The sequence below is a fragment of the Peromyscus maniculatus genome, chromosome 22 (assembly GCF_049852395.1).
Source record: "Peromyscus maniculatus bairdii isolate BWxNUB_F1_BW_parent chromosome 22, HU_Pman_BW_mat_3.1, whole genome shotgun sequence".
Lineage (NCBI taxonomy): Eukaryota > Metazoa > Chordata > Mammalia > Rodentia > Cricetidae > Peromyscus > Peromyscus maniculatus.
Genome location: NC_134873.1, coordinates 7,269,258 through 7,289,037, shown reverse-complemented (window position 1 = coordinate 7,289,037; position 19,780 = coordinate 7,269,258). Strand labels below are relative to the sequence as shown.

Below are 19,780 nucleotides of genomic sequence, written 5' to 3'. Positions count from 1 at the left end.
CACTTATTTTCACTGATGATGCAGAATGACAGAAAACCAAATCTGTAGACTCTTATGCCTCATGTGTAGTAAAATATGTTTAATTTAGCCATCAGAATATTGAGACTCTCTAGTAAATATGCAGTAATAAGTAAAAAGCTCACTGATCCCATAGGGATGGGCTTTTTCTACAGAATAACACTTTAAGAGAGTGCTTATTAGTGGATAGTTTTTTTTTTTTTTTTAAATCAAACTTTCTTCTTACAAAAATGAAAATTATAACACGTTTTTCACAGCTCGCCTGAGGTTTACCTTAGCCTGGAAACTGGTTAGGTTTCCTTTGTCCTTTCATAGCAAAACCTGACTAATTCCCCAGAAAAGAATCCTCCTGAGGAAAGGAAGAGTTCAGGGAAGACTTTGCAGTCCAGCCCCAAGTTCTGCTGCAATGTCAATCTCTGCAGATCCGGGACAGTTCAAGTGCCTGGGGTGAAAGCCAGGGCTGCCAATCCTTGGTCTCCCTCACTTCACAGCACTGCCCCTAAGGGAGCTGTTTAGATCACTCAGGCCTCAGTAGCCAGTCAGGACCTCCAGATGGACTGCCAGTCAGAATGGGGAGGGCACTTCCGGTCCGCCATGCTCTAGGCTTGGCTGCCCGAGTTTTAGGCAGGCTTTGGTGTCAGGATGCTGGGCTGAGACCGGCCTGTGAGAGACGTGAGGAGAGCGGGTGGCACGGAATCCGCCATGGTGAGTGAGGGGTCGCTATCCCCACGGGGAGGAGCCGCGGAAGCCGGAGTGGCGTCCCCCGCGGTGTCGCGGTGTCCGGAGTGATTCGCTTTGGTCTTCTGAGGTCCCTGCAACTCCCAGGCATAAGGGGGACCTGTGAGTGATTTAGCTCTGCTGTTTGCGCCTGCGCATAGCATGGGGGTGCGTGAGCTTGTGTGTGGAAACTTTCATGGTGCGGTGCAGGGCGCGCGTATGCGCTGTTTTTTCCCCTTGTCGGTTAAGGCAGATTTGCTAATTTTGCTAAGCCCTTGTCACTCTAGTGTCTTATGTAAGGGTGGTCCAGTCATGTGTGTCACTAAGGCCAGCTTCCTGGATATCTTTGCCTCCTGCTGTTACATTTGACTTTATATTTATTGTGTTTTTATTTCTAAGTTTGCTCTCATGTTCTGTTGATTTTGATCTCTTTATTCTTTCCTGGACAGTACAGTTTTCCCCACGCCCCCACTCCGATAGTTTTGTTTTTGTTTTTGTTTTTTCTGTGTAGCTCTGGCTGTGCTGGAACTCACTCTGTAGATCAGGCTGGCCTCAAATTCTCAAGTTCTGGGTTTAAAGGTGTGTGCCCCCACCACTGCCCAGTTCAGTGCAGTCTTTATTGCAGTTTCATTCAAAGTTAGAAGTCAGAGGGTGTCACTGTGTGAACTGTTTATTCAATCATGTGCTGATCAATTTTTCTCTCATGATGCTCATGTGATTTTTGTTGTTGGTAGCATTAATTGTTAGACCTGTATTGGACTTTTGCTGTATTTATAGCTCAAATTATGTAGTCATAACATAATGTTGACATAATAGACAAGATGATAGCAAACCACAGGGTTGCTTTCTACTCAAGGTTAGTCCTGCTCCCTGCTGAGGAAGCCTCCATCAGGTACATCCTCCATCAGGTACAGTTCCCAGTGGGATTCCCATTCTCCATGGTTAAATGTGCACCCTTACACCCTTTCCTTTAAAAGACTCTTCAATTATGCTACCATGTATGTAGGAGGAGATGGTTCCTGTGGCCTAGGCAGGTAGGCCCTATACAACTAAGGAACAGAGGAAAGAATTCCATGACCCCAACCAGAGACAGATGAGCCGATCCATATGTTTCAACAACAATTGTAACTGTTAAAGCCAATTGTTGTCATCCAGGTCTTTCACCTTCTCCTCAGTCCCCAAACAAAGATGTTGCTTGGCCCCATTTTTATCCCAATTTTAGCCTGGTCTGGGCTGTGATCAGACAGATTTGTGACTCTCCATGTTTGCTGGACTGAATACTTCCAAGGTTTAATTTGTTAAAATAAAATAAATTAAATCAGTGGTGGTGGTATATGCATTTAACCCAGTACTTGGGAGGCAGAGGTCAGCTTGGTTTGTAGAGCTAGTTATAGGGCAGCCAGGGCTACAGAGAGAAATCCTGTCTGGAAAAAAAAAGATAAATAAAATTTAAAACTTTTGTAGCCTTGTTATTGCCTAGTTCGAATGCATATTCCAATGGCATCATCTACAGCATTCACAAGTCAGCACACCAGGAAACTGACTGCCTCATTGCTTCCACCACACCTGATCCAAGGTTTCCCAGGTTCTGCAAGGAATCAGGGTAGGTAGAGAAACAAGGGATAATGCTATGCACTCAGAGAAAAGATAGGGACTTAAACCTGAGTTTGGAGACCTTGAATTATTCAATCTCTTCTTAGATGGTGTAGAGAAGGTTATATTAAGGAAGCCTCTAATCTAGCTGGGGGAGTTGTCTTCTGCTATTTGGAGGAAATATGTTTTCTTTTTGTTTCTCTCTCTCTCTCTCTCTCTCTCTCTCTCTCTCTCTCTCTCTCTCTTTTTCTCTATCCTCCTCTGTTCTTCTCTTTCTGTTTTCCTTAATAACTTTTAGTCTTTTCTTTTAGAGCTTTTTCTTAGGTTGTATTCCTGTTATGGTTTATATTTGATCAATACCCTAAGGATCTTATCTTTGAATGGTTGGCCCCAATTAGGGAGAAGTAATTTGTGTAAAATAAGGAGATATGCCCTTGTGGGAGTAGGTGTGTCTTGTTTGTATTGGTGTGTCAATGTGGGCTGACTTTGAGGTTTCTAAAGCCCTGTGCAAGGCAAATGTTCCTTTCTGCCTCTGTGTTAGGATGTAACACTCGGCTCCATCCCTGCCACTGTGATTCTTTCTTTCAAGATGAGAATGGACTAACGCTCTGTCACTGTAATTAATCCCCAAATTAAAAGCCTTCCATGATAAGAATTGCCTTGGTCATAGTGCTTCTTCACAGCAAGCGAAGAATCGATAAGACAGGTTGTGTAATATTTTCTTATATTATCTCCTTTATTCTGTACATGTCCTGTATGGTGATTTTTATTTGTACTGAAATGTGATTTTATTTGTATGTTAGTAAATAAAGTTGCCTGGGGTCAGAGCTAATAGCAAGCCATAGCAGAAGCTGGACGGTGGTGGTGCACGCCTTTAATCCCAGCACTTGGGAGACAGAGGTAGGCAGATCTCTGTGTGTTCAAGGGTACAGCCAGCATGGAGACACACGCCTTTAATCTCAATACCAACAATAGAAGACCTGGAGGTCTGTATAGATGGGCAGTGATGAGGAGGTCATGTGGTTGGGTTTACAACCAATGAGAAGGCAGAATAGAAAGTCAATAAAAAGGACAAACACACAGGAAGTAGGTCTCTTGCCGAGAGGTAGGACAGCAGCAGCAGTGAAGGGTAAGGTTTTTAATCTCAGCTCTTAGCTATTGCTCTGACCTTATGGCTTTTAACTCTGTATTTGGCTCTGTGTTTCTTATTTAACAAGACGGTTACATCTACAGTCCTGGGAAATCAAATAAGGCTAAAGGAAAGAGTAATGGGAAAAACATCATGCAAGTGACAACCACATGAAAAGTTTTATTATTAAAAGGGGGAAGGGAAGGTGGGAAGGAGAACGGAAGAGAGAGAGACTGGAGGTGCGAACCTCATCGGAATTGAGAGTTTTCTCTTAAAGTGGACTTTATGTAGGATGATGTTGTCATGGACCAGGGGCAGGTCTGAATGCTAACAACTTTGTGTCTGAGTATGTATGTGGTGGTATTCTAATTGTACTGAAATGTGATTTTGATTGTATGTTAATAAATAAAGTTACCCAGGGGGGTCAGAGCTATTAGAGCCATAGCAAGAGTGTGGTGGTGGTGGTGGTGGTGGTGGCGGCGGCGGCGGCGGTGGCGGCGGCGGCGGCGGCGGCGGCGGCGGCGGCGGCGGCGGCGGCACACGCCTTTAATCCCATAGATCTCTGTGTGTTCAGGGATACAGCCAGCATTGGAGACATATGCCTTTAAGACCTGGGGGGCTGTACATACAGACAGTGACGAGGCAGTCACGTGTTTGGGTTTACAACCAATGAGAAGGCAGAAAAAAATACTATAAAAAGACGGACAGACAGAATATAGCTTCTTTTGGGAAGCTGGGACACCGCAGGAGGAAGGGTGAGATTTTAGCTCTGAGCTCTGACCTCTCGGCTTTCTCTTTTACATTGGTTCTGTGTTTCTTATTTAATCAGACTGTTGGTTACATCTACATATGTAACCATATGTAACCAGTTTTGGAGAAAGTTCTGTGAAGTGCTTGTTGTGAGGAAGACTGCTGGGACATGGGTTTAAGCCAATAGAAAGTCTTTATTATAATCTGCCTGCAAGTACGCTGGATGTTCTGGATTCTAGTGTAGCCCTGATCCTTTTTCAAGATGAGCTTTTAAGCACAAAAACCATGTTCTGGGTTGACATACTTCATTTAACAAGAAAAGCCAGAAGGAGAACTACAGTCTAAAAAGCAAGGTTAGTACATTTAGAGACTTCCTATAAATATGCATTTTGATGGATTAGATCTTGTTTTCCTCTTGGCTGGTGGTAGTTTCTGTGTGCTGAGTTTTGCAGCCTAAATGGCATTTCCATCTTGGAGTCAGTTATGCTAATATCTGGGGGCCTTCTAAAGACTTGGGCCTTTTACATTCCCCCTGGACTTAGTGAATGAGTCAAATCATGGACTTATCTGTTTTAGTTAAGATGCAGGTCTCTGCCATTAATCTAATAGAATGAGAATTAAAGGCCTAGTCAGAAATTTAAATTAGAGTTTTAAATGTCATCATGGTGTGTTTTACCTTTGATAAATATATAGTGTTCTTCATCTCTTTTGACTGAGTTTTATTTGAAGAGCTTCAGATGCATGTTATATACTTATGCACATATTGGATGAACAATGAGGCCACATTAGTTATTTATTTCCTCCTGTGAGCTAGGGATCAAAACCATGCACTTCCATGTGATAGTCAAATAATCTGCCACTGTGTCAGGTTTTATATGGAATTTTCTTCAGCCAGTCATGGTGACTCATAATTGTACTCTAAGCACTTGAAAAACTGAGGCAGGAAGTCTCTAGCTTGAGGCCAGACCAGAGCACAGAATAAGACCCTGTTCCAAATATGTGAAACAATTTCCTCATATAGGACCAAGATCTCTCCAGGACATATACTGTTCATATTCTACAGTGTTTCCTCGAGAAATGAAATACCAAGTTTTCCTAGACCCATAGGAGACCACGTGGTTATGCCTGTTACATGGTTAGCCTTTCCATTGGCAAGAGTTAAAATCTGTCACTTTCACTTTAGTTTTGCCCTTCAAGAAGGTGCCCCATATCTTTGTATTATACTTTGATTTAATCAGTATATTTATTTAGCTGAGCATGAAGTCATCCTAGTATTTTGGCAGCAGATGCAGAAAGTTCAAGACTAACCTGGAGGAGCTTTTGTGGAGGAATGTAGTCTCACCATATTTCTTTGTTTTGGTGAAAGTGAGCAGCCCCTTTCCTTTTAATGTAGTCACACCAACACCATCAACAGAGACTTCATTTCTAAACAATGTAAGGTAAAATAGAAGCAATTGCTTTTCCCTGCTAATTCATTTTTCTTGCCTGATATTTTTATGTTTATATTTTTGACAGATTGAATCAGGTTTTTGTACATGTCAAGCATTTGTTCTTGTGCTTAACTTTACCCACTTCATGACTTTTGAACTTTGGTAGAGAGTGTCATTTTTCAGACCAACAATGTTTGCAGTCATGAAATTAATAGTGATCTCCTGAATCACTGAATTGCAGGTGTGTAACATTGTCCCTACCTCTGTGTATTTTTTTTACATTTTTATATTGTTTTCAAATGTCTGAAAAAATATATACATATATACACACACACACACACACACACACACACACACACGTGTGTGCGTGCGCGTGCGCGTGCGCGTGCGTGCGTGCGTGCGTGCGTGCGTGCGTGTGTGTGTGTGTGTGTGTGTGTGTGTGTGTGTGTACCACTTGTCTTCCTGGCATTTACTGAAGGCAGAAGACAGAGCATTGGATTCTCTTGACCTGGAGTTAGGAATAGTTGGTAACCTCTAGTCTGTGTTGAGAACTGGTCTAGGACCTCTTCAAAAGCAACAGGTGATTTTTTTTTTTTGAGACAGGATTTCTCTGTATAACAGTCCTAGCTGTCCTGGAACTTGCTTTGTAGACCAGGTGTGAACTCACAGAGATCTGCCTGCCTCTGCCTCCCAAGTGCTGGGATTAAAGGTGGGCACCACCACAGCCAGGCACAACAGGTGATCTTATCTGTTGACCCATCTTCATATATTCCCTCCCTTTTATTGTTTGTTTTACTGTTTTAGGATCAGCATCTACTTTACTAATGTTCTTGAGAACTCATTGATCTGTGAGTCAGTAACTTCTTAAAAAATGCTTTCCTTCCTGGGAATTATTAGTCTTACAGTTCAATAGGGGTCACTCCAGCTTTTATGATAGACAAGTGTAGATTAGAGTGAATGTTTAACTCTGTGGAGGAATTTTGAGTGAGGCCTGAGTGCTTTCTGTTTTTTTGTTACAGACAGGGTCTCACTACGTACCTTCTGCACAGGAATGGAAGGTGTCATCCTCTTTTTCTGTTTCCTTTTAAAATGTGTTGGTGACTGCATTTGATATTTACTGACCCATGTCATAGAATTTTTCAAGCACACAGAATTATGTAAATATATTCTCAATGAAGTGTACATTTGCAATTCATTCAGTCTCACTGTTTCAATTATGAACATGCATGGGACATTTTAGGATGCAGTGACCTATAAGGATGTGCATGTGAACTTCACTCATGAAGAGTGGGCATTGCTGGATCCTTCCCAGAAGAGTCTCTACAAAGATGTGATGCTGGAAACCTATTGGAACCTCACTTGTATAGGTAAGAATGTGAGGTTTCTGTCAGTTTTTAACTTAAGGGGACAAGCTTTTCTTGGAGATTGGTGCTTTTCTGTGATTTTGATATGAAAGGGGAAGAATCTGTTGAATAAATCAAGCAGGATACTAAGATTAATGATAGTAATTTCAAGTGTGCCCAATTTTCAGTAATGTAGCATGAATCTTAAAAAGTTCTTATTAATAAGATCAAACCTGGACCAGGTATTGGGGTGAATTCTGGAAGATCAGAGAGACAGAACAAGTCACAGCTAACCTCACCTGGCCAACTTCTCAGCTGGTCTTGTTTCCTCAGACTGGATGCTTCTGTGTCCTCATCCCAATGGCTCTCAGCTGAACTGCTGCTTGAAAGCCTGAAGCTTAAAGCTTAACCAGCCAAATGCTTCTAGTTTCTGGTCTTCACGTCTTATATATCTTTCCTTTCTAACATCACTCCCTGGGATTAAAAGGCTCGCTTTCTGGGATTAAAAGTGTGTGTCACCATGCCTGGCTGTTTCCAATGTGGCCTTGAACTCACAGAGATCCAGAAGGATTTCTGCCTCTGAAATGCTAGGATTAAAGGTGTGAGTGCCACCATTTTCTAGCCTTTGTATCTAGTGGCTGTTCTGTCTCTGACCCCAGATAAGTTTATTAGGGTGCACAATATTTTGGGGAACACAATACCACCACACAGTAATATATCACATACATTTTCTGGTACTATATTTTAGGTTACAAATGGGAAGACCACAATATTGAAGAACATTGTCAGAGCTGTAGAAGAAATGGAAGGTAATTTTCATGTGCAAGCTGATATATTTGTATGACTGAAGAAATGTTAATGTACCCTGAACTTTTAATGAAAAGCAACTGTGTGAATAGGCATAGCCGTGTGATGGTTATTAAATTGTCACAACACCATTCACTCCAATGTCAGTCACTGTTTGCAAAGCATTTCTTTAAGGACAAGACAAGTTAACAACGTCATAGTAGATGTCACAGTTTCAATCATAGCCATGTGAGAGGCAGGCTGTAGAACTGTCCATCCACTTACTGTCATGCCATTCAATTATCATATAAGGTATACGCATTGATGAGGGGATTAATGTATGTCTAAGACCTTTTATAAGCAAAGCTGTCATATTAAAGCTAGTGTTCCTCATATGCTTGTAGTGAGTGACTTAGCATAGTTTAGTGAGAGGAGCACTTTATGAGCAACTAGGAGGTTGTCTTGATGTAGCAACATGAATCCCTATTTGCACATCTGTATGACACACAAAACGTTTGACTATGTGAATGCAATGTGAAAACTTTATTTGTTATCTTCCTTTACCAGGGATGTCATCTGTCACTCTGGATACAAGCCACGTGAGCATAAGGGACATGGAAAGAAGCATTGTAGTTCTGTCTCTCTCAGAACAACTGGAAGATATGTGATAGTCCCCACTATGAGAAGACATGATGACTGTGATGCAAGTTTACAATTAATTGGTTTTCCACCTTCAGTGGGAATTCATCAAGAAACTCTTATTGGAGAAAAACTTTATGAGTACCAGGAATATGGAAATTCATCTCTCTCTACTGGTTCACTGTGCACATGTAGTGTGGCTCACAGTATAAGAAAATGTTATGAATGCAATCTGTGTGGTCAGACCCTGAGTTCTTCAAGTTTTCTTCAAAGATATGAAAAAGCTCATGTGGGAAAAGAAAATAGTAAATGTGAGTCATCTAGTAAAGACTTTAGTCATGACAGCCATCTTCAAACACACCAAACACCCAATAATGAAGAGGATCTCTATGAATGTAATCAACATGATAAAGCCTTTATATCTGATTGCTGTTTAAAAGTACACCAAAGAACTCATTTGGAAGGAATACACTCTGAGTATGATCAAAATTGTAAAGTTTTTGCATGTCCAAATCTTCTTCAAGTAGATAGAATTCAAACTAGAGAGAAAAGGTATGGACATGATCAATGTGATAAAGCCTTTGAATGTCCCACTTATCTTCAAATACATAATAGAAGTTATACTGGAGAGAAAGCCTATGAATGCAATCAGTGTGGCAAAGCCTTTGCTTATAACAGTCATTTTCTTACTCATCTAAAAAGTCATACTGGAGAGAAACCTTATGAATGTAATCAGTGTGGTAAAGCATTTGCACATAAGAGCTATCTTCGAAGTCATGAGAGAATTCATACTGGAGAGAAACCCTATGAATGTAATCAGTGTGGTAAAGCCTTTACGTGGAAGAAGACTCTTCACTGTCATGAAAGAAGTCATACTGGAGAGAAACCCTATAAATGTAATGAATGTGGTAAAGCCTTTGCAAAGAAGACAAGTCTTCACAGTCATGAAATAATTCATACTGGAGAGAAACCCTATGAATGTAATCAATGTGGTAAAGCCTTTGCACTGCAGAGTAGTCTTCACAATCATGAAAGAATTCATACTGGAGAGAAACTCTATGAATGTAAACAATGTGGTAAAGGCTTTGTCCAGAAGAGTAGTCTTCTCAGTCATGAAAGAAGTCACAATGGAGAGAAACCCTATGAATGTAATGAATGTGGTAAAGCATTTGTGCATAAGAGTTATCTTCGCAGTCATAAAAGAATTCATACAGGAGAGAAACCCTATGAATGTAATTATTGTGGTAAAGCCTTTGCACAGAAGAGAAGTCTTCACAATCATGAAATAATTCATACTGGAGAGAAACCCTATGAATGTAATCAATGTGGTAAAGCCTTTACACGGAAGAGTAGTCTTCTCAGTCATGAAAGAATTCATACTGGAGAGAAACCCTATGAATGTAATCAATGTGGTAAAGCCTTTGCACAGAAGAAATATCTTCTCAGTCATAAAATAATTCATACCGGAGAGAAACCCTATAAATGTAATCAGTGTGGTAAAGCCTTTGCACATAACAGTAACCTTCTTAGTCACAAAAGAATTCATACTGGACAGTACCACATGGATTTAATCAATGTGGTAGTTTCAGATGTGAGTTACCATGTGGGTGCTGCAAGCTGAACTGTGTTTTCTACAAGCAGTACTTGTTAGAGTCCAGCTCCGTAGGAGTTCAGATCCCAACGAGAACAGGCATCAGCAAAGGAAGGAGACTGCCATGATTTGAGGGTGAATCAGGATAGCTGCTGCTTCATTGAAAAAAGATTAAATCTTTTACACTCTCGATGCAAAACTCAGTTATGGCAATAAACACGAGTACAATGCAATATTTAAAGAATCTAGGGAATGTTGTGGCTTAGGGTAAAGCCCCTGTGTAGAAAAGCCTATGGTTTTTTCTAGAGGTAATTCAAAAGGAAGAACTCTGCTTTCTGGAGTACGCAGAAGGTGTGGAAAGGCCACATTGGACTGAAGAATGTAGATCATCTAGGGACAGACTAGGTAAACTTTTGTCATTGGGAAATGTCCTGAGTGTGCCTGCTGGAGGCCCCAATATCAAATTTTATCTAATTCTCTGTCAGCATCAAGATCCCCCCCAAAGTAAGATTACACAATGCTTTATTTTAAATTTTTTAAATGCTAATGAGAATGAGTAATAGTTGCAGAGAGATATTGTAGAGTACAAAAAGCTCCTGAATTAAATCAGGTTTTATATTTTTTATTTTAAAGATATGTTCACCTCAGAATGGAAACTGGGATGTATGTTGAGTTGGGGAAGAGATTTTGCTTATGTTTTCACAGTAGAAGATACTATTCAGATTGATATATTGAGGTTGATAAAAGTTAAATTTGAACAAGACGGATCTGCTAAATGAAAGATGATATTTCATTAGACAATTCAGTCATTCAAGGTAAACTAACTTATAAAGAGTAATAAATACCTTTTATTTAATCAGGCAAGAAAAAGTAAAAATGAAAAATAATATTTTTAAATGATAATTTACCCAAGGCACACATGCCTTACTGGCATAAAATGAAACATTGGTTGTCTTACACCACATGTGTTACTTCTATGTTACAATGTTAGAGTGTAGATTGTAATGTCGCCCACAACATTTTGGACATGAGCTTTTGAGTTTTCTTAAATAAAAAGGATATTTTTTTTTTATTGTTTGCTGTTAAAATCACAGTGAAGAGATTTAAAATTTTAGAAGTAAATTCAAAGGGTTACTACAATTCAAACTTGTTTTCTAAATCTCTTAAGAGTTGGAGTGATTTGGAGCTAAGATAAGATATTTGAGCAGAGTAGTGGTAGCCTGTACTTTCATCCCTGCAGAGACAGACAAATGTCTTTAACTTGTTTACTAAATTCTAAACTTGGTGGTTCACACCTTTAATCCCACTACCCAGGGACAAAACTCATACCACTCCTAACTGGTATGTATGTACTCTAGAGAAATCAGATACCATATTTATAGGACATTGTAATAAACCCTCTACAGAATTACTAGAAAGGCAGCTAATAACCAATGGGACAGGAGCAAAGATGTAGACGAATTTCTAAATGGTCTCATTAGATTAAAAAACATGGAGCCAAGTATAGGGGTGAAAGCCTTAAAGAGATCAGGAAAATAGGGAAAGCCACCAGCCAACCTTACCTCACCAACTCTGCAGCTTCCAAATGTGAGTTACTTCCTATCTACCCATGTCTGTATGCCTTGCTGCTCTGCCATCTGCTTTGTTCTCTCTGTTCAGCTACATCACTTCCTCTTCCTACTCAGCTCTGTCACTTCCTGTCTGTTTGTACAGACTCCCATGATTAACTACTTCTGGAATTTAAGATGTGTGCCACCACACCTGGCTTTGTTTCCAGTGTGGCCTTGAACTCAGAGATTCTGCCTGCCAAATGATAGGATTAGAGGCGTGTGCTACTGTTGTCCAACTTCTTTGTTTACTTAAAATGGCTTGCTATTTTCTCTGATCTCCAGGCAAGCTTTATTTATTAAAGAACAAATAAAATATCACCACATTTCAGCACAAATAAAATATCACTACATTTCAGCACAATTAAAATATAACCACACAAAGAGTTTTTGCAGCTGCCATTAACCTCTTCTCTGTGCATGCAACTGTGACCATTATTGAAACAGATGATACCCTAATTATGGATATCATGTTTATTAGTAAATTGGAAAGTAGGAACTCTTCATAAAGCAAAAAGGAGTCTATCTACATTTGCCTTTTGGATTTTATTGCAAATGCTTTCCATATAAGGAGAATAAATATCCTCTCTTTGAGAAACAAATCTGGACATTTTATGAGACATGGAGAAACTCATAGTGAATGGCATCTATCCTGTGGTCATCTTGGTATACCTTACAATGATGGATTGGATCTCTTCAAAGTCTGAGTCCTCAGCATGGAAGGAAAGGTATTACAGTGGAAATGGTACATATCAGAATTCCTTAGTGACTAGGATATGTGTAGCACTGAAGAAATAGTTCAGAGCCTAAAGTGGTCACCCCTCCTCCAAGAGAGGTAACTATTGAACTGCAGGGACCAAGAAAATGGTCAAATCATTTGGCTAAGGCATGGTTTACTGATGGCTCATCAACCATTGATGGATCTCAAACTAAAATGGAAAGTGTCACCCTCTAGACTTGAGATGGAATGGCCAAGTTTGAGGAAGAAGACACCACAAAATCATTAAACCACAATTGGCTAGAAGACAAACAGCTAAAGGAGGCCAAAGGAACATCTTCAGTTTATGGTGCTGTGCAGTAGTATAGTTATACAGCAATCAAAATGGAAAAGCACTCACTGGCAGGTGAATGGCAAAGACAGCGGGTCATGGGAGGCATGGGTGGAAATGGAAGTGCCCGGCAAAACTTAGCAAAAACATGAAATTTTATGTATTTCAGAAGAGTAAGACAGAGAAAATGTCTCAAAATAATAAAATAATGGGCAAATTGGCATCGTGTTTAAGTCTACAATATTAAAATTTGCTGTGGAACATGTAAAATGTTAGATTATACACTTAAAAATGATAGATTATACACTTAAAAAAGGAGAAAGTTTACCCTAATACTGAAAAATAAGGAAACTGTAGAACCAAATATACCAGGAAATCCTAATTATCAAGGTTTTGGGCAGTCTAGGCCCTCAAAAGCCCACTCCCAGGTTCTGGGAAGAATCTATGACCAGCTGATAATCTCATCTTTGATGATATTAAATGAATCTATGCACACAAACCTCTTTAGTCCATTAATTTTATTTTTCTGATTCAAGATTCTATCTACACAGCTTCGATTCTTTTCTTACACTTAGCTCCTCTCTGTCCCGTCTCCTCCCACCCTATCCTCATTCTAATTAAGCTCCTTTTGCCTCATCCTCATCTTCCTTTCTCTCTGTCTTGAATCCTACCCATTCTTTTCTCTGGAACAGGTCCCTCACCTACCAGCAGCCTGACTCTGACAGTACCATGCAATGCTTCCAGACCCTCTGAAAGGGTATACGGCACTGGTGGCTGGAGCTGGTTACCAGGGCGGTGCTGGTTTTAGAGCTTTATTAGGAGGGGAGGGAGAGAGATAGAGAGCGGCAGAGAGAGAGAGAGAGAGAGAGAGAGAGAGAGAGAGAGAGAGAGAGAGAGAGAGAGAGTATGGGGGTGCATGTCTGGCTTTTAGGCAGGGATGCAGTCGCCTGCTGATGACATAAAAAAGTGCTAGACAAGACCCCTGAGCTGCACATATACAGAATCCGTACATTCCAGACTTTTGCTTATCATAAAATGAAGTAGATGGGAATAGGGACTGACTTGGTGGGTGTTCGTTTGGCTCTTGGGGGGAATAGGAAAAGGGGTGTCTTCTGAGGTAGACAGGTGTTGTTGGATAATGGGCTATCCATCCTGGAGCTGTGCATCTTTCTTGGCTTGGCACTCTGGTTGCTTTTGTATCTGACAGGATGCTGGTGAGACAGGAAAAGCCTGAAGTAGATCCGACCTGTCCAGATGGATTTAAGCTGGTTTATGGAGCATGGGAAAAATTTGAACATGTTAAGAAGCAGCTATGAGAAGATTAGTGACCATATGTGGTGTTTAGTACTTTGCTTATATTGGTTAGTGTTAATGGGAGAGACAGAGAGATTGGACCATGTTAAGCTTTATCAGAGAGAGATTATTTTAAGGCACCTGTTTCCTTTACTAGTTTGGTATCCAGGACACAGGTGATCAATTGTTAAAAGCATTTCACAGTAATAGATGTTTTTATTAAAGTCTGTTTGGGTCTGGGGGTGTAAATACCTTTTAGCTGTTACAGTTTCTTACTTGATCTCTGGACTTCACTTCTGTGATGATCCTGTACCATTAGCTGAGCAGTGGGTTAGAACAGGGAACTGGGAAGAGAAAAGCTTGTGTGCATGAGAACTTATTTCTTTGGAATTAGGGACAAGGCAGAGAGCAGGGCCCTTGTAAGCACAGGCGGGGGAGTCTGGAGTGAGGCAATGAAATGAAAGCTCCTATCTTAGCTGGAAATCTTTTCCCATTTAGTAACCCTGAAAGTGCAATTAAATCTGGTGAGGTGGGTAAGGCTGTCCTCCCTACCCCGACAATAGGGAAACAAGGAGAGGTGATACTTCAACACTCCCAGGATTGAGTCAGTGGCTCTGGTGTCCAGAAGGAAAAAAACAGATCGCTTCCCTGCTGCATTCTGGGTTCCCTGCCACGTCTGTAGCCAAGCCTAGGTCTGCTGGAGGTCTTAGCTTGATGTACCCATGCGTCTTGGTGCCTGGGGGCAGTCAGCTGACTGGTTGTCTTTCTAGGTGGTACTTTCAACAAGGGTATTGATGGCCTGGCAGGGCACTTGCTAGCCCATGGCCTTTCTCCACACTTAGAACAGGGACCCAACAGCATTTGGGAGTCAGTGAGTGCCAGCACTTGGCAGTTGTGTTTTCAGGCTTTTTTTTTAAATCTCTCCCCTAGGGCACCTTGAATGCCACAGATGACACTTTAGCCTGTGGGGTCAGGATCCTTGCTCTCCAGATGCTTAAGTTTTAGTCGGGGAGGTCTGGGGAACAAGAGACAGATTTTTTTTTTGGGGGGGCTTGTTTTGTATGCTTCTTTTTTTTTAATTTTTCTTTCTATTATCAGCTTGATAATACAGTACAAATTCTTACCCTAATAGTGAAATGTTTCACTGAAGCTTGCCCAGTGATTGAGTAAAACCAAAACTTATTATAAGCCACAGTCATTCTAGGGTCCCTCCTGCTATATAGCGTCCCTGGATCTGTGGGTTGCAGTCTGATTGTTCTTTGCTTTATATCTAGAATCCACTTATGAGTGAGTACATACCATGTTTGTCCTTCTGGGTTTGGGTTACCTCACTCAGGATGATATTTTCTAGCAAATTTCATGCTGTCATTTTTTCCCCTCTGCTGAGTAGTACTCCATTGTGTATATGTACCACATTTTCTTTTAATTTTTATTTTTTTAAATTTTATAATTGATTTCATTTTACATATCAGCCATGGATTCCCCTGTCCTCCCTCATCTCACCCACCCCCTACCCTCCCCCCATCCACCCTCATTCCCACCTTCTCCAAGGCAAGGACTCCCCTGGGGATTCAGCTCAGCCTGGTAGATTCAGTTGGGGCAGGTCCAGTCCCCTCCTCCCTTCACTTAGGCTAAGCAATGTATCCCAGCATAGGCCCTAGGTTCCAAAAAGCCAGCTCATGCACTAAGGACAGGTACTGGTCCTACTGCCTGGAGGCCTCCTAAATACTTCAAGCTAATCGACTGTCTCACTTATCCAGAGGGCCTGATCCAGTTCCATGAGGGCTCCTCAGCTATTGGATCATAGTTCATGTGTTTCCACTAGTTTGGCTATTTGTCCCTGTGCTTTTTCCAATCATGGTCTCAATATCTCTTGCTCATATAATCCCTTCTTTCTCTTGCCGATTGGACTCCTGGAGCTCCACCTGGGGCTTGGCCTTGGATCTCTGCATCTGCTTCAATCAGTCACTGGATGAGAGTTCTATCATGACAGTTAGGGTGTTCAGTCATCTGATCACCGGAGTAGGTCAGTTTGGGCTTTCTCTCGATCATTGCCAGTAGTCTATTGTGGAAGTATCTTTGTGGATTTCTGGGTTCCTCTCTTGCACTTTGCTTCTTCCTATTCCAATGGGGTCTTCATCATGGTCTCTCTTTCCTTGTTCTCCCTCTCTGTTCTTGATCCAGCTGGCATCTCCCACTCCCCTAAGCTCTCTTTCCCTCAGCCCTTCATTACCCCTGTCACATCCAGTTTGCCATGTAGATTTCATCTATTTCTCTGTCATTGGGCAATCCCTGTGTCTTTCTTAGGATCCTCTTTGCTAGGTAGCCTCCCTGGAGTTGTGAGTAGCAGTCTATTCATCCTTTGTTTTACATCTAGTATCCACCTATGAGTGAGTACATACCATATTTGTCTTTCTGAGTCTGGGTTACCTCACTCAGGATGACTTTTTCTAGATCCATCCATTTGTCTGCAAACCTCATGCTTTCATTGTTTTTCTCTAATGAGTAGTATTCCATTGTGTATATGTACCACATTTTCTTAATTCATTGGTCAGTTGAAGGGCATCTAGGTTGTTTCCAGGTTCTGGCTATTACAGATAATGCTGCTATGAACATAGTTGAGCATGTGTCCTTGTGGTATGATTGAGCATTCCTTGGGTATATGCCCTAGAGTGGTATGGCTGGGTCTTGAGGTAGATTGATTCCCAATTTTCTGAGACACTGCCATACTGATTTCCACAGTGGTTGTACAAGTTTACACTCCCATCAACAGTGGAGGAGTGTTCCCTTTGCTCTGCATCATCTCCAACATAGACTGTCATTAGTGTTGTTGATCATAGCCATTCTGACAGGTGTAAGGTGGTATCTCAGAGTCATTTTGATTTGCATTTCTCTGATGGCTAAGGATGTTGAGCATTTCTTTAAATGTCTTTCAGCCATTTGTGATTCTCCTGTTAAGAATTCTCTGTTTAGCTCTTTAGCCCATTTTTTTTTTAATTGGATTGTTCAGTATTTTGATGTTTCTTGAGTTCTTTATATACTTTGGAGATCAGTCCTCTCTCAGATGTAGGGTTGGTGAAGACCTTTTCCCATTCTGTAGGCTGTCTTTTTGTCTTATTGACCATGTCTTTTGCCCTGCAAAAGCTGCTCAGTTTCAAGAGGTCCCATTTATTAATTGTTGTTCTCAGTGTCTGTGCTACTGGTGTTATATTTAGGAAGTGATCTCCTGTGCCAATGTGTACAAGAGTACTTCCTACTTTCTCTTCTATCAAGTTCAATGTAACTGGATTTATGTTGAGGTCTTGGATCCACTTGAACTTGAGTTTTGTGCATGGTGACAGATAGGATCTATTTGTAATCATTTACATGTTGACATCCAGTAATGCCAGCACCATTTTTTGAAGATACTTTCTTTTTTTCATTATATAGTTTTGGCTTCTTTGTCAAAAATCAGGTGTTCATATGTGTGTGGATTAATGTCAGAATCTTCAATTTGATTCCATTGGTCTGTATGTTGGTTTTTATGCCAGTGACAAGCTATTTTTATTACTATAGCTCTATAGTAAACTTGATGTCAGTGATGGTGATTGCGGCGCGCTCCTCGGCCAGCGAGGAAGAATGACCACCATGCGAGGATTCTTCTCAGATCACATTTTATTGGAGCACCTCTTGGTTAAGGGAGAGTGGGAGGTGAGGGGCCGCGAGGACTAAACTGCAGCTGCTTATATAGGGAATCAGGCAAACGTGCCGTACTGTGATTGGGTCCTGCCAGAATGCTAGCACGGGGAGCCACGGGATAGGCTGAGGACATAAGGCCAATTACCATACTCATGCATCATAGCCAAATATGGAGTTGTTTACAGCTAGGCTACCAGGAAGCCAGCGCCATCTTAGAATGGCGGCTCCCTACATCTCCCCCCTCTTTATTAATTAAGCAGCAGGAGAGAGTATAGGTCTGATTTCTGCAGCACAAGTATTTCATCCGATCAGGTCCCCACCTCATGATGTGTTGACCGATCGAGGATGAGTTAACTGTGAGTAATTGCCTGCATACCTTCCCGAGTGCAATGGACCAACCAGTCCCTGGGGTGCAAAGGCTATGCATGTAACAATTGTCCACATACCTTCCCAAGTGCAATGGACTAACCAGTCCTAAGGGTGCAAAGGCTATGTGAACCCATATGCAGTCAGACTTGCTCTCCTTGAAGGAAAGAAAATGTCCTACACTTCAAGTGCAGTGCACAAGCCTGGCATCCTGTGCTTAATACAAGTATTATGTGAGAGCTGTCCACATACCTTCCCGAGTGCAATGGACTGCCAGTCCCAGGGGTGCAAAGGCTATGCGTGCAACAATTGTCCACACACCTTCCTGAGTGCAATGGACTAACCAGTCCTGGGGGTGCAAAGGCTGTGTGGATATTAGGTAAAGCCAGATCTGGGGGGAGGAGCCACACTCCAAAGTGGCTAATGCTTGAGTGACAATGACCTTGTCCTTTTTTGTACCTGCTTGCAAACAGCAGACCAACCACAGACAAAACACGCATCCTCCAAGGCAGTATGCCAAAAATATACCCTACCCCCACCCATTCTAAACAGGGAGAAGGTAGAAGCGATCCAGGAGGACAGTCCCTCTGCCATGCTGAGATCCACTCGTGTAGAGTTGATGGTCACCACCGCCACTCTCAGTTTCTCCAGCGTCTCTTCAAATTCTCCGGACCAATTTCCTATAAGATAACTAGACAATTGTTTAGACAAATTTGCTGCTCGGGAACCATTTTGGAATTGTACACTAGTGACACACAAACCAGGCATCCTCCACTCACGGCCCAATTGGGCCAGCTGCCAAAGGATGTCAACTTGTTCTTGTACCAAGTCAATGCACTGGTTAAGCACCATAAGGCCACCTTTCAACTGTGCATTTAGGGAAGTAGAGGTATGAAGGATAGTTTGGAGCCATCAACTCCTTCCACCTGAAGAGGCTGAAATGGCCAAGCCTGCATCTCTGGAGAAAGGGACCAGCTGCAGCAGTTTGAACCGCCACTGCAAAGGTGATACCTAGCACCTGGCCCCCAGCCAGCCCAAGGATTCCCCATAACCTCTCTGAGAATGATTAGAATAACAAGTAATGTGTAAACACCATAATTCCCTCCTTGGAGCATAATTAAAGGAGCTATGTCAAAGCAGCTAGCATCCATTCGTGCAGCTCGTGTGGCTGCAAGGACTGCCGCTGCTAAGCCAGCATTACTTAGCGGTCCCCCAATTTCCCGACAGGCTTTTAGCCAAGCTTCTAATCCCTTTCCTTTCCACAGGGTAATAGCTCTACGACATTCTTTTGTGCTTTGCTCATATACTAATTGTTGAACCAGAGGCATAGCTGTTTCTACATCACCAAATATCTTTCCTGCTGCCTCTACCAGGTCTTTTAATTGTTTGTAAGGCACAGGTTCATGATATCTGTTGTTTGTTTGCGGATCTTCAAAGACTGGAAACGCGGACGCTAGCCGCGCCCAGGTGTCTCTCCTGATAAAATGACAACCTCCACCTGTTTGCAGGCACGAAGGTGTTGCCGAGGGTGGATGTGGTCCCGAAGGCGCCGTTGGTTCCACATTCACCCCAGCAGAAACATTATAAGGAGGAGGTCGCCGCCGCCCATATCTCTCTTTTTTATATTCAGTGGCAGCTTCCTCTAAATTTTCCTCCTCATCTGAATCTAATTCATTATCTGATAAATCAAGTTTTGCAAATCTCTCTAGTACTAGATACAAAGGATCCCCTTTCTTTTCTGAATTTTCTTCCTTTTCTTCATTCTTTTCTTTCTTCTTTTTTGGCCTACTT

At 41.7% G+C, this 19,780-nt stretch overlaps 2 protein-coding genes across 2 annotated transcripts in view; both read left to right on the top strand.

Annotated features, from left to right (window-relative positions):
• Positions 1 to 611: 611 nt before the first annotated feature.
• LOC102928402 (uncharacterized) overlaps positions 612 to 19,780 on the top strand; it is a 50,369-nt gene continuing 31,200 nt past the window's right edge. Inside the window, 1 exon segment of the mRNA XM_076559715.1 lies at positions 612 to 723. Within this exon segment, the coding sequence (XP_076415830.1) occupies positions 721 to 723 (3 nt within the window). The 5' untranslated portion in view covers positions 612 to 720.
• Positions 4,041 to 12,875, top strand: LOC102928114 (uncharacterized). Its single transcript, XM_076559737.1, has 4 exons — positions 4,041 to 4,560; positions 6,878 to 7,004; positions 7,729 to 7,789; positions 8,334 to 12,875. Exons 2-4 carry the CDS (start codon positions 6,971 to 6,973, stop codon positions 10,024 to 10,026), a joined length of 1,788 nt encoding a protein of 595 aa, XP_076415852.1. The 5' UTR covers positions 4,041 to 4,560; positions 6,878 to 6,970; the 3' UTR covers positions 10,027 to 12,875.

Coding starts and splice junctions, on each gene's coding strand:
- LOC102928114 (XM_076559737.1), top strand. CDS start 6,971: ATGCTGGAAACCTATTGGAACCTCACTTGTATAG. Junction 7,005..7,728: donor TTGGAACCTCACTTGTATAG/GTAAGAATGTGA, acceptor ACTATATTTTAG/GTTACAAATGGGAAGACCAC. Junction 7,790..8,333: donor AGCTGTAGAAGAAATGGAAG/GTAATTTTCATG, acceptor TTCCTTTACCAG/GGATGTCATCTGTCACTCTG.